At 55.0% G+C, this 14,312-nt stretch overlaps 1 protein-coding gene across 1 annotated transcript; it reads right to left on the bottom strand.

Moving 5' to 3' along the window:
• Window positions 1-506: 506 nt before the first annotated feature.
• Window positions 507-13,623, bottom strand: LOC113939873 (angiotensin-converting enzyme-like protein Ace3). The gene is given in 16 exon segments (XM_027626559.2): window positions 507-819; window positions 2,453-2,862; window positions 3,397-3,581; window positions 7,180-7,302; window positions 7,763-7,861; window positions 9,739-9,883; window positions 10,007-10,230; window positions 10,551-10,723; window positions 10,824-10,921; window positions 11,037-11,228; window positions 12,025-12,168; window positions 12,371-12,458; window positions 12,733-12,891; window positions 13,300-13,436; window positions 13,535-13,601; window positions 13,603-13,623. Coding segments are annotated over 15 exon segments (2,250 nt in total). The 3' UTR covers window positions 507-819; window positions 2,453-2,467.
• Between the last annotated feature and the right edge of the window lie 689 nt (window positions 13,624-14,312).

Genomic DNA, 14,312 nt, shown 5'->3' with positions numbered 1-14,312 from the left:
AGTGCCCATGCTCCTAAGTGGCAAGCTCAGTGGGCTTGGCTCTGGGAACATGGGGTAGGAGTACATATGAAGGTGTACAAAAAAATATACAATCAGGTACCTTCTTCAGAGGCCTGAGAGCTCTTAGCATACAGGCACTGCTTAAGGGGGAGAATGGATTTAAAGCCACCTATTAGCAAGTGACCACTGATAAAGTGTCTGACTATTGACTGAAAATGAATACACTAGAAGAGCAGATGGGGATGGGGTGAGGTTTATTGAAAGAGGCTTCTTGGAGAGTAGGGAGAGAAGGGGATCACTATTCACTGAGCATCTCGGTGGTCTTGGAGCTTTGCAGAGGGTCCAGTGAACAGTTTTGAGTCAGGCCTTGGAAAGCAAGCATTCAAATGGGGTATGCACCTTAGGCAAAGGCCAATGGTGGAATCAGTGCAAAGGGGCTGAGCTGGGGCACGGGAGAGGTGAGGTTTGGACAAAAGGGGAATTGATAAAGACCCTCAGATGCCATTTTGAACATCTAGATTTAATTGATGGACAACCAAGTTCTTAAGCAATTAGACACGAAGGAAATATGCCAGTGAAAGAAATTTTACAATGGCGGGTGAGGGAGAGAGGATGGACAAGGAGGCTCAGTGAGGTTTTTGCTGGAGTCCAGATGAGAGGCTTGGAGTCCTGGGCTGGGTATGCTTTTGCCACGCAGAGCCACAATGCCTGATGGGGGCCTGGTTGGCCACTGTGGCTGGGGAATGGGAGGGCTGCAAGTGTGGCCTCCTAAGGGGGCAGAGTTGTTCTGGCTGCCCCTTATTTGGGGGTGCAGGCTGGCTGTGGAGGAAAGGTGGGGCTGTTTCTCGTGGGCTCAGAGCAGGATGCTGAGCTCTGAGGAGGGACTTGGGCAGTGGGATACTCATTCATTCACTTTCTCATTCAAACACGGCAACAGGCCAGGCAACAAGTCTCCACCATGTTCTCTGGTCTGTGCTGGCTAAAGATATTATGCAGAGGCACACTCCTGATGATGGGTGTCCTGCCCTTACAGAGCTAACAGCTAGTAATGGGGACAAGTAAGGACATTACAGCACAGCAAAGTCAGACCACTGACAGACACATCAAACAAGAGTGCTGTGGAGTCTGCAGTCAGAGCAGGAATTTCTTGGGTTCAGCTAGAGCTCAAGAAGACTTCTTGGAACCTGGGGCAGAGGTAGGGTCCATGGAGATCTTAGCCCAGTCCCCTCTTGTCCCCTGAACCCTTAACTTCTAGGTTCAGATCCTTAATCTAGACAGAGCCAGTCCCGTCTTTTGACCACCCTCCCACCAACTCAACATTAGCCCTAGTGCCCCGTCTCTGTGGTTACTGCTATGATGTTACTTGCCTCAAGACTTCCCTAATCTCTGACAGGTACTGATTTTTAGCCTTGGGGCCTCAGTCCAAACTCTGAGCCTACATATATTGGATGTGGCATCCCTGTGGTGGGCAGACCTGGGCTGGAAAGAAAGGGCTAGAAGGGAAAGGAGCAGAGGCCTTCTCTCTCTCTTCTCAAGCTTGTCCCTAGAGTACTTATTTCCCAAATGCCCTCCTACAGCTCTCTCCATCCCATTTGCCCCTCCCCCACTGAGCCTGGAAAGGTGCTGTTTGCCTTGTGCTCCATCCCCAGGGCAACAGGCCAGGCAGCAGGTGTGTGTGTTGAACAAGGCCATCTCTGGAGCAGAGTGGCTGGAGATGAGCTTTGTTTAAATATTAAAGAAGTCAATCATTAATCAAGCCTGGCTTGGTGCCCAGGCTACCCACTGTCTCCATTTAGGAGGGACTGGACTGGGGCAGGGAGGGCCATGGGGTAGTTTGTGAGGATACTTCCATCTCACACAGCTGACAAGCAGCTTTGGGGGCTGGATTATGCAGCCCAACACAGGGTAGGCCAGAGGATCAGCAGGAAAATGTGCTGGATAGCATACAGAGCACAATGCTCACGAACTGGGCACCAATGATTTGTACAGAATGTCCAGTTCTACTTGAATACATTTTATAAGGGGACTGAAGCAGTGTCCTGTTTCTAGCCAGAGAGGACGTTTCTTGGGCACTGCAGTCCTGGCCCAGCCCCACAGTTGGGCTCCTGAAGAAAACAAGGCTGTGTGAAGAACAGTTTGGGGCATGAATTGGGGGTGGGGGCTGGATTGGAGGGACACAGTCACTGGGTCACTAAAAACATGGTTCTTGAGCCCTCCCTAGGGGAGGGAGGTTGGTCTGGAACCCAGGGCATTCATGGAATTACACAGAGTCAGTAGCCTATACACATGGCTTCACATACACGAGTTCCAGACACAGTTACAAACGCCCACGTACCCAGATCGGCCACAGCTGCACCCAATTGCAGCTGGACACTATGCATGCAAGCTGTCCCCTCCCCAGCCCCCCAGTCCTCTCTGCCTTGGCCACCCTGCTCTTGCCCTCCAGCCTCACCAGTTGTACTGGTGTCTAGTCCCAGCTCCACCATTCAGCTCTCATCCACGGAGGCTTCCTGTAGTGCTGTGTGAAAATCCGAATGGTCAGGATGATTGAGCACAGCGTCAGGATGAGGCAGAGGCCCAGCAGGATCCACTGTTTTTTGGCAACTAGGCGGGACTCCATGGCTACGCCCAGGAAGGAGGCCTTGGGCTGTGTCTCAGGGGCACTGGAGTTCCGTGAACTGGTGTCCTGGGCATCGGTGTCCTGGGACAGTGACCTTTTTTCCAGGGAGTACAACCTGTGGGCCAGCAGTAAGGCCACCAGGAACATGACCAAGCTGAGGGCCAGCAACACCCACTGCCCAAATTTGGCCTGGTCAGGGTCCAGCTCCAGACTCAGAAATGTCACTTTGTCTGTGTTTTTTCCTGTGGAAGATATGGGAGTCTTGTAGAGCAGGCAGAAGGAGGGAGCGAGCTCTGGGGTGCCCCACGGAAATCAGAGTACCTGACTGCCACTGGCCTCCTCCCTCAGCCTCAGGCACCTACCTTTCAAGCCATAGGTGAGGGCCTTGCCCTGGAAGGAGGGTGAGAAAGAGGAGTAGAAGGGAGAGAGGAGGATATGGGCCTAGTTAGGGCTACGTCCCCATGGTGCCCAGTGGTGGCTCCGTGCAAGGGTCAGGAGGAAAGAACCCCACCCTGTGCTCAGATGCCAACCTGGCCCGCTAGCTGAACAGTGTGCAAGGAAGCAACTGAGCCAGTGGCTGGGCCGTGGGCTGCAGTCTTGGCCAAGGCTGCCTCAGGTGCAGACAGGGTCACGTAGCCACAGGGCTGTTGCTTGTTCAAGCCAGGTCATAGGTAAGCTAGGGGTTAAGGCTGGGTTGGGGTAAGGACTGGCCCGGGGCAGGCTAGGGTAGGGCTTGGGGCTGTACCAGACCTAGCACCAGGGTCAGATGATCAAACCTTCAAAGGTACAGCTGAAGTCTGGCCAGCCCAGGATCTCCCCCTGCCGCACGTTCTCGGTGACCAGCCAGTTCAGCAGGGGTTTGAAGTAGGTCATGAGGGCCTTTGTGGACACTTCAGTCTGCCCAGTTATCTTCTGCAGGACTTCTGGCCAGGGCTTGCTTGAGCCCAGCTTTAGGATATCTCTGGGAGAGTGGATACAGCTGTGAGGCTGTGTGGGAGCATCAGCTGGTGCTGCTGGGAGCCCTCTGTGTGCCCCACCCTGGCCCTACAGCTTTGCTAGCCAGACTCTTCCCGTAGAGCTCAGCGCCGGGGATAAAATCACGAGCTCTGAAATAAGACCGACCTGGGTTTGAATCCTGTGGGGCTTTGGGCCAGTGACTTAACCTCTCTGAGTCTCAGTGTCCATATTCATAAAATGGAGATAACAGTACTACCTCCTAGGGTTGGCATGATGATTAAATGGACACAATGCTGGGATCATAGTAGATGGACGATAAATGTTAGCGGCTGATTATTATTACTGCCACTGTGATGATCATTATTCTCCTGGACTCAGATAGGCATAAAGTCTTGAGATGCTGTTTCCCATGAGGTGCTCTGTGTCAGTAGGAGGAGGGGCCGCTCCTTTCTGGTCTCGTGGGGAGTGTTTGGGAGGATTAGGGAGGTGGCAAGCGTGGGATGTGCTCTGTGTATTGCCTGCAGCGCTGTACTAATGTCAGGTGTCACCAAGCACACCTGGTGTTTGGTGGCAGGGGGACCAGCCTGAGGCTTGGTGGGGGCACAGAGTTTGCTGAAGCCAGGGCTCCAGGCTGCTCCCCACTAGGGCCCCCTGCCGAGGCGGTGGGGGGCATATGTTGATCCTTCTTAATCTGCGTCCCCATCTGACCAGGAGAGAGATGGGCTCTAGAGGCGCACAAGTCAGATGGTGGAGTCTAGACCAACAGGACCCAGGTTCAAGACTCAGCAGTGCTACTTATGGGCCGTATAACCTCAGGCAATCAACTCAACTCCTCTTAGCCTCAGTTTCTCCATCAGCAAAATGGGCCCCATTAATACCCACTTTTCACTGTGGTGCAGATTAAGCCAATAATGGTAGTGAAGGGGGGGGCCTTGTAGCGTGCGCACACTTGTATGCATCATTTCATAAGCAATGGAGAAAGAATGAGGGGGGAAACTAAAGGTTAGGGGATCCTTGACAGAAACTGCTAGGGAAAAATGTAGTTAAGATCCGAGAGAAATGCAGGAGAAAAGTCATGAAGGCTAAAAGAAAAACAAAACAAAACCCCACAACTAACTTCAGGTAAGAGGATTTTATCAGATGCGGGGTCCCGTGAGAAAGGAAGGACCTGAGGAGAGAAAAGTTTTGACCACTGAGTCTACCCATTTAGAAATACTCCTTCAGACTCAGTGGGACAGGAGTTTGACCCAAACCCAGCCCACAGCCAACGTGGCCAGCACAGGAGACTTGCAAAGGTGGTAACTAGAATCCTCAACTCCACAGCGGCTGCAGTGGGCCCCATGGACAAGGTCAGGCCTACCATGGCTGGACGGATGAGCCAAGGGCTATGGGAACTTGGACCAAATCCACTTCAACTCTCCATTCCCAGCAGAACCAACCCAGAGCAATCACATATAGGAAGATGAGTCAAATTCTAAGATATATGAGGTAAAAGAGCAGCCAAGAATCTTGCCCTCCCCCTTCTCCTCTGCAAGCACTCACCCCACACACACAACCTATATTCCACTCTGCTCTGTCTCATTTCTCCAAAGCTCAGGACATTCCCCTTTCTCAGAGCCCTTTCCTCTGCCCTCTGCCCAGAAGATAGCATTCAAAGTCCTAAACCTGGAAAACTTGGGGTCTTCCCTGGCATCCAGGTATCTGGATGGCAACATGTGAGGATGGGTGAGCAATGACCCGTGTTGACTGGCAGGTGCTTTGGTGCCGAGTCAGATCCTGGGAGCCTTGTGTGCCCTGGGGTAGTGGTAGGACAGGGGGTGGTGCGAATGACCGAGGTCAAATGCCCCACCAATCAAGTGGTGAAGGCTCAGAGTTAAAAGTAAGTTGATGTATAGAAAACAGATATCTGCCATTTCTTGCACTTCTGCTTTTGGGGACAGAGATCCCTTCCTGGTCCCCAGCATGACCTCCTCTTCCTCTGCATGTTCACCAAGGCCCTTTCCTACTGCGCCAACTCCTTTCTTGTATTATGGTTATTGATTTATCTTGTGGCCCATTGCCCCCTGCTGGACACAGGGCAGGCTGATTGGCACGTGCACAAGTAAATGTTTGCTGAATAAATAAACGATGGGAGGCCAGAGACATGAATGCAGAGAGCAGAGAGGCCCCTTATGTTCCACACATTCAGCAAAGCTCAGACATGGGCAGTTGGCTATCATAAACCCTTGTAGTGTGAAAAGATGGAAAAGCAAACAGACTAGGTTGATAATCGTCATGCAAGGTGCAGCCCTCCCTGGGAGCAAAGCCAGGGGATCAGTCCTGCAGCCCCATCTGGCCTGGTGGTTACTGACAAAATCCGTGGTGGAATCACACATATGCTCATTAAATTCGCAGAGGATACTAAATTATGTGGCTATGTTAATCCTCTGGGAGACAGGAATAAAACTCAAGATGACCTTGACCAGTTAGGGAAATGGACCCACCGAAAGGGGTTGAAAATTGGTGGGGAAAAGACCGTGTCAGTGGGTGAGCTCTGCATCCCAGTGGTTGGAGCACAGATCTTGGAGCCTGCTGACCCGGGTCTAACCTCACCAGACCTGTATCCCTTGATTGGTGGAAGCAACAGTGTGAATGAGAATGTGCTCTGGAGTCAGTTTGGGACTCAAAGCCTGATTTTGCCACTTGCTAGGTCAGTGATGGGCAATTATATTATCTCTCTTAGCTTTAGTTTCATTATTTATGAAATGTGGCTAATCATATCCACTTTGCAAGTTATGAGCTGCTCACGTGAGACCTTGTAAGAACGCTCCTTAGAGAGCCCAGCCTCTAATAGCAAATGCTCCCTACCATCGGGTCAGCCTCCCACCCCTCCACGTTTGCTTCAGGACAAAACTACCTCCTCAGAGGCAGGAATGAAAAGGATAGCTGGGGACCAAGTGCAGGAAAAAAGTTTGGGAGTTAGGGAGTCAAAGTGGACCACACGCTGACCAGAGCATTCCAAAGGTTGGTATGAAAGCAACCTGCATCGGCCTGGGAGCTGCATCCGGGCACCCCAAAAAGAGATGGGAAGAGTGGTGTGCGCCCAAGGGTGCATCAAATGCTGCCAAGGATAGGCGAGCCCCTTGGGAGGGAAGGATGAAGGGATTCGTATGGAAGTCTGGGGGCTGAGGCCGGACTCCAGCAGTGACTTCCCATCTGGGACAGTTTATTGGCGCGCGCGCGCGCGCGTGTGTGTGTGTGTTCGTGTGCACATGGGCACAGGTGAGTGAGGGAGGGCGTAGTAGTGAGTGTGTGCAAGTTTGTGTGCGAGTGTGTGGGTATGAGAATGACTCTGTGTGTGTGTGAGAGAGAGAGAGGGAGGGAGAGAGAGAGCTCAGGAGAGGTTAGTCTCTCTGACCACGAGGGGCTACACACAAGGAAATGGGCTTCAATTATTGTAGGAGAGACTGCAGTCTGACACAAGGAAGAACTTCCACTAAACTCTAAGGTCAATGAGGCCTGCTTGGGGTGCCTAGGGTGGCCTGGTGAAGAGAGGGGGCCAGGGGCAGGCGTCCAGCAAGGGTCAGGGAAGCTGAGAACAGATGAGGGAGGAGAGCACTCACTCCAGGAGCTTCCCAGCCATCTTGGAGTTATAGATGTCACACCGGTGTGGTGGGCCCACGTGACCCGAGGCCTTGCACAAAGCTTCGTGGAACTGGAACTGGAGCACGAGGCTGATGAAGTACCTGGGTAGAGGAACGGGAGGGCAGGCTGGGGAGCTGGTGCCAGTGGTGGAAAGTCCAGAGCCATTTGGAGCCTGGCAGCTCTGATGGGCAGGGGCCTGAGGGCTCTGCCAGGGCCCAGTCTTCCTGGGCGGAGACTCCTTCGGCAAGGCCCCGCCTCAGCCAGGGGCTCTCCTTCTTAGCCTTCTGAACCAACCCTTACCTTCTTCTTTCCCACCCTCCTCTTGGGGACAGTACAGATGCTTTAGAATATTCCCAACAACTCTGCCCTCCACACAGGATCTGATCTAAAAGCTCAAGTTATCCTAGGGTGGGACCCTCCGGAGGCTGTGTGACCCAGTGGAGGAGATCTGGGGGGAACATTTGGATCTAGGGCCTTCCTGGGAATCCTCAGCCTGGTTCCCATATCCCCCAACCCCCAACTCCCAGAGCTGCTTCTGCTGGCAGGGGCCCAGACCATTACCGTATATAGGGCATGCTGGCAGAGATGTGGAACTTGGCACCGGGGTCAAAGTCGTCCTCTGTCCGAGGGACGGGGGGGCACAGGCCCTGGTACTTCAACCTGCCAGGGAGAATGGGGGGCTGGTACCATCCAGCTGAGTTCTCAAAACCTTTTCCCCTGGAAGCACTTGCATAGTTACCAAAGTGGACTTGGCAGACACAGGACACTTAACGCATTTTTATAGATTAAATAAGTGAGTTGAAAACACGTGGGATTGGGAATCAGAATCAAATAGTAGCAGTAGTTAACACTGACTTCCTCTGTGGAGGAACGGTGCTAAGCTCTTCACACAAACTCACTTGACACTGTCATGGTTCTGGGGACTTGGGAGGGAATGGGCTAAGCAAGGTCTTGCTTATAATCTTAATGATGGAGACGGTTAGAGACCAATCCACAAGGTCATTTCATCTGGCAAGAAGTGCCAAAAAGAAAACAGAATAGCATCTCTGAGGCATAATGCTGTTATTATTCCCAGTTTACAGATGAGGAGACCAAAGTTTAGAGGTCAGGGAACTGGTGGGAGATCACAGAACTAGTCATTGGCAGCTCCCATTAACTTTCAGATCCCATTAACCCTCTGTGCTATGTGACTGTGGGAAAGTTACTAATTGTCACTGAGCCCTGTTGCAAAACGTCTGTAAGATGGGGGTAAAATGACCCATCTTTGGGGATGAGACAAAGTCTATGAAAAGTTCTCATTGACTATTGGCCCACTGGTCACCTCTGAACCATTCTCTGGGGTTGACAGTCAGCTGCTGGCTCTCCCAGTCGACAGAGGCTGCCTTGTTCAGGCCCAGGAACTTGCCACCTCTCTCCCTTCGCCCCTGGTTTCCACCATTGGTTGTGGTGGGTGCAGTTGACCCAGGGAGGGAAAGGGCCCCTGCAGGTATACCAGATGGCTGGTGGGGGTTGCCCTTGGAGGAGTACAAGGTCAAGACCCTGCCAACCTCACCAGTAATGCTGGGGCCTGAATTTGGGGTGGGGGTAGGAGGGTGAGTGGACGAAGAGAGGAGCACCCAGCTTTGCCACCCTCAGTTGCCGTGTGACCATGGGCTGGTCACACATTCTTCTCCTGTGAATGACCATGAGATGTTGCACAGGTTCAAAGAAACATAAGGGCCTCGTGCAGAGCAGGCAGCCCCTTTACGGTCACCCCAAACCATGCTGTGGCTGGCAGACTCGAGCAGGTCAATCTGAGGCCTGGTGGAGATGGAGCGCCCTGGCCATGGGCATTCATTATCCCATCAGACAGCCAGTGGTCGGTGAGGAGATGCACCGTGGACGCCCCTCACCCCCAAGAGTGGTGCTACCTGACTGCTGGCGGGCTCTTTCGGCGCCAGTTCTGACCTTGGACATGCCTAAGGATGCTAAACCAGAGGCAGTCATGTGTGTGTGTTGGGGCGGCAGGAAAAGGGGCAGTGGGCTTGCCTCTCTCCCATGCGGACTCTTTCCACGAAGGGAAAGAACTCAGGGCACCAAACACCCTTCTGCTAACCCCACTGGTGGGAACTGGAAGAGAGAGGAGGAGCAGGTGGGCCTGCCCAGTGGTCAATGTTTTGTTCTTGGAGGAGCCCAGGTGCACCCTTGTGTGAGCTTCCCAGCTACCCAGGAGCAGGCAGGGCCACTGCCAGGGTCCCTAGAGGTCCCTAAGAAGTCAGCTCAGTGCTGGTGCCACATTCAGCGTGAGGCTGATCCCCTTTAGTAGAGATCCACTTTAGTAGGGACCCTTTTATCTGGTGATAGCGAACAGCCAACACTAACCCAGGGCCCCTCCCTCCCCCATGGCTGCCAGGTCACCAGCATGGGCACACCTCACTGCCCTCCCAGGAGAGGCAGCAGCATCCTATGGCGAGGGGCAGTGCCCTTAAGGCTGACCGGAAAGCCCAGCCCAGCAGGGGCACAGGGGGCAGAGCCCAGGGCAGTCATCCTCTCCCCACCTGAGGTTCCACCACTCCTGGTTGTAGGCATCCTTCCGGATGGTGCCATCAAAGACCTTCCAGCGAAACAGGTCCATCAGGTAGGCGAAGGGGATGAAGGCGATCTTCTCCAGGGCAATGCCCATCAGGAAATTGACCTCCTCCTCTAGGGAAGTGGGGGCAGTCAGGAGGTGGCCCCCGGCTCTCCCTCCCTTTAGCCTTGCCCAGAGAGCCCCGGTGGCAGCCTCAGGCTCGGCTGCCCTGCTAAGGCCCTCTTGGTCCCCATCACCTGAGTCCTGGCGCTGGTGGCTGAGCAGGCCTCTGTTGAGCAGGTGCTTGTGGGAGGAGGCCGAGAGGGTGATCATCGACCCCACGGCCTCTTCAAAGGCTGGGTTGGCGCCTGCGCGGAAGATCACAGAGAGGTTCTTGTACTGCAAGAAGTACTGGATGTGGCCCATCTGGTGGAAGATGGAGAGCAGGTCTTCTATGGTCACCTCAGTGCACTTCTTTATCCTAGGGTTAAAGGGCAGGGGTCAAGGAGCATGGGGAGGCCCTGGGAGAAGGGGAGATCTCTGCATTCAGACTCCATGGAGGGATTGGGGTGGTTGGGCTGGAGACACCAGGGCCTCGGGTGCTGTCCCTTCTCACTCCGGGCCCCCCACGCCTATGTTGCCAGCTCACATCCCCCTCCACTGCCTGGCTCCAGCCCTGCTCACACACTTCCTTGCACACCTCCTAAGACCGGCAGACAGAGGGGGAGAAAACCGAAGGGAAAAAGAGCGAGAGAGAGAGAGAGAGAAAGGAGGGAGGGTGGTGCTGGCGCAGGGTGAGACCTGAAGTCCTTGCCGTTGTAAAAGTCCCAGGCGGAGGCGTGGCACTCCACCTCCCGTCCATCGGCTGGCCTTTCCATCATTGATTTTTTCCAGAAGTCGGGAGGGGCGGAAAGCAGCCCCAGAGAGGTGAAGAACTTGTCCGCCTCTTCGAACATTTTGGAGGGCTTCCAGTGCTGTGGGGAAGAGGGGGTGCGTGGGGCCCTGCCCGGGGTATGGGGCAGGGAGGGGGGTGGGTGCAGCACTGGCGGGGGCAGATGGAGGCCGAGTACTAACCTGGCTTTTCATGATCTTCGTGATATCCTCAGGGGGCTTCCTTGGGAAGGGCAGGACCAGGTCTAAGATGTTGACCCAGGACTGAGACCACATGTTCCCTGGAAGGGGGCATGCAGGGGCTCAGAGGAGGCCAGAGAGCATCCCTCCCTTTACTGGGTGCCTGCTTGGAGGCCTGCTCTGCCCACCCCACTCTGCTACCAGCTAGGGCTTTACCCAGCAGGTGAGCAGGGATGGGCCCCCTCGGGTCGATAAGCTCGGGCCCGTAGTGGCGGTGCAGGGCCCGGCGCACATAGGCGTGCAGGTTCAAGTAGAGCGGCTGCAGCTCCTGGTAAAGCTGCTCCAGATCCTGTTCTAGCGAGTCAGACTCATACTTGGACCGCCACAAGGCCCCCATGTCTTTGTAACCTAGGACAGGAGAGGGGGCTCAGAAGTACTCACCACCCACCCTTCCTTCTGCCCTGGCCTGGCAGGCAGGAGACCCAGGCACTTTCTGGGGAAGCCACCTGACCTCCCTGTCCCTCAGGGTCTTCATCTGCCAAATGGGAAATGTGCCTCCCAAGGTCACTGCTCAGATTGGATGAGATCAGGGGTGGAAAAGCACTTGGCAAAGTACACACTCCGTGCTCCTCACCGTGCCTGGTTGAATAGGACCCGGATGAGGCCCTGGTCCTCACACCCACCTCGAGCCCCACCCATCCAAGCCCTCAGACCACCCTGGCTCCTTTCAGATCCTCCCAAACACTGGCTCCTCCCATCGTGGGGCCTGGGACGCTCTTTCACTTCTTGCTTGCCTTCTTTCAGGCCTTGGGAAGTGTCTCGAGGCCTCCCCTTCCCCTTCTCTCTCGGTACTTGTCCAGAGATGTGTGTTTGCACGAATCTTGTCTGTCCCCCAGACCGTAGGCCCTACCTAGAAGAGCGGACACCTTCTCTGTGTTTTCACCTACAAATCCTTAGAAACTCTCCAGGGCCTGGCACACAGTAGGTGCTCAAGCAATGTCTGTAGACCAATGGTGAATGAAACACCTCTGCTTCCCCCGGCCGCAGGTCTCAGGGGCCCCATCTCCAGGTCCTACTACTGCCCTTACCCTCTGACCCTCTGCAGACTCTGCTTAGCCCTTCCCACTGCTGCCTGTGCCCCATGCCATCTGCACAGACTGGGCTGGCCCGGGAGGGCGGCGGCGGGGGGCGGGGGGGGCCTCACCGTTGAGCTTTGCAGCCTTGTTGCTGAGCTGCACGTAGCGCTCAAAGGTGATGCGAAGCTGACGACCCACAGCGTCCCGCCAGCCCTGCCAGGCCCACAGCAGCTCCTTCTGGTCCCGGGAGGTGGCCATGACTTCTTGGAGGTCTACGCCCAGAAAAAGGAGCCAAGGTGGGCCCCCTCCCACTCCTGCCTGCCTCCTGCCCTCACCTGCAGACCCTCCCCCACCAACAAGTGAGTGCAATTGGGGCAGGGAGGACAATGGTAGTGGGGGGGGGGGGGTCGGCTTGTGGAAGGGGCTGATGCTGGAGACTCTGGGGTTGGATGGGGGCAGGGCTTTGGTGCTCACCAGGCTCCAGGGGCAGGCAGGGTCCCTCACTCAGGCACACCTGCGCCATGCTGTATGTCGTCTCCATGTAGGCCAGAAGCTTGTTGTACTGGGGGGGGCAGGTGTCACCTAGAGCAGGCCTGCACCCTTGTGCCCACCCCCAGCACAAGCCCCACCAGCTGGGAGGGGCAGGCCTGTCTAAGGCATCTTCCCACCAGCCTCTGTTTCTCTCCTCTCCCCAGAGGAAGCTCTAGCCCTGCCTGCCAACCTCCCTCCTGCCCAGGCAGCCTGGCTTCCCCCCAGTCCCCGCCCCAATCAGCCCAGCCCACCCACCCCTGGGGTGGGGAGCATGTGCCTGGAGACCTGGGGGCTCCATCCATCACCTCCCGGAGCTCGTCCTGGGGCAGGGCCGCCTTGCCTATGTTCTGCAGCTTACTCAGCATGCGCTTCACGGCCACATCGTGGAACCTGGAGGTCTTAAACAGGCGGGCCCGGGTGCCAAAGTACAGCATGTGCTGGGACCTCTCTGAGTCCTTGTGCAGCTGGAATGAGGGTCACCATACTTATCATGGGGACTTAGGGAGGGAGGAAGGGCCCCACATTGAACTCCAGGGTCACAGTCCTTCCAACCTCCTCCCAAAACCTACTTTAAGGGTTCACAATCCCTGGAAATTTGCTAAGAGGGAGAAGGGAAGGAGCCTGGGTCCTTAAAAGCAAGGAGGTAATATTTACGAGGGGAAAGAAACAAGAGATTCTTGCCCAGACTGCTTCCGGGGCCAGCAAGAGGCCCAGAGCTTGCAGCCTGCTTTGACATGTACTTTGGGGATTCCCTCCTTCCTCTAGCTCTGGACAGGGGCAGAAAATATGGTTCCCCCATTTCCTTCCACCCCCCCACCAGATCCCTGAGAAGAGCAAGGGGAGAAGGGGCTGGAGTTGAGGTGGGACCACACCATCTCCTCCCGATTTTTCTTGGTGATGTTGGTGGCATAGTTCCAGGTGGCCTCCATGAACTCGTTCCACACAACCTGGGTGGTATGCTCATAAAACTGAAGGAACGCCTTTGCCACGGTCTCATTGTAGAACTCGTCTGCGGAGAAGGAGGTGGGCATCATGCTGTCCTGGGAGGGGCCTGCCCCTGACTGGTCCCCTTGTCTGGTCCCAGGTTCCTTCAGGTCCCAGCCCCACCTAAGCTCTGATCACCCTCGGTCCTGAGCCATGGCAAGAGCTGCCCATAACAGAAGAGGACAAATACAGAAGGTCCATGGCAAGTCCATCTTGTGTCCATGGCCAAGAGAACAGCAGAGCTGGGTGAGGCTATGGACCAATCGCGGTTTAGCTCCATATTGTGACATCAGGGGCTGAAGGGTTTGCCATGGAATGTCAGAACTGGAAAACCCCCACCCACCTTCTGGTCCAGCTGTTCCCATTTTACAGGTGAGGAGACTGAGGTCAAGCCACATGACCTGGTTCACACAGCTAGTTAGTGGCAGAACCAAGAAGAGAACCCAGGCTCTTGATTTTTAGGCCAAAGCTTATTTTGGTCCAATTGGTCACTTTTCCTTGGCGTTGGAACCACCCTTGGACCTTGGCCAGGGATTGATGACACCCTGCCCTCCACAGGCTGGCATCACCTCTGAGAAGGTGGGTAGGATGATGGAGGAATGGATGAGTAGATGGATAGATGCATGGAAGTGACATCCCTGGGTCTCTGGAATCTGGAAACACAGGTGTCTCTCCCTGTTCTTCTGACTTGACCTCTTATGTTCTCATTTTTGGCCTTCTTCTCTCTTACGGGATGTGTAATCATTCCTAGGGCAATGCAGGACCCTTCCTCCCTTCCCCTTGTCCTTATATCTGTTTCCCCAGGGATAGCCGGACACTAGGAGTTTGCAGGCAGGAGGAAGCACAGGAGGCAGAGGGCTGCAGGGAACATGTGGCTGGCACCTTCCATTCAAGACGCATG

This window comes from Zalophus californianus, chromosome 16, assembly GCF_009762305.2.
Source record: "Zalophus californianus isolate mZalCal1 chromosome 16, mZalCal1.pri.v2, whole genome shotgun sequence".
Taxonomy (NCBI): Eukaryota; Metazoa; Chordata; class Mammalia; order Carnivora; family Otariidae; genus Zalophus; species Zalophus californianus.
The sequence above is the reverse complement of the archived record's forward strand: the minus strand, read 5'-3'. Positions and strand labels throughout refer to the sequence as shown.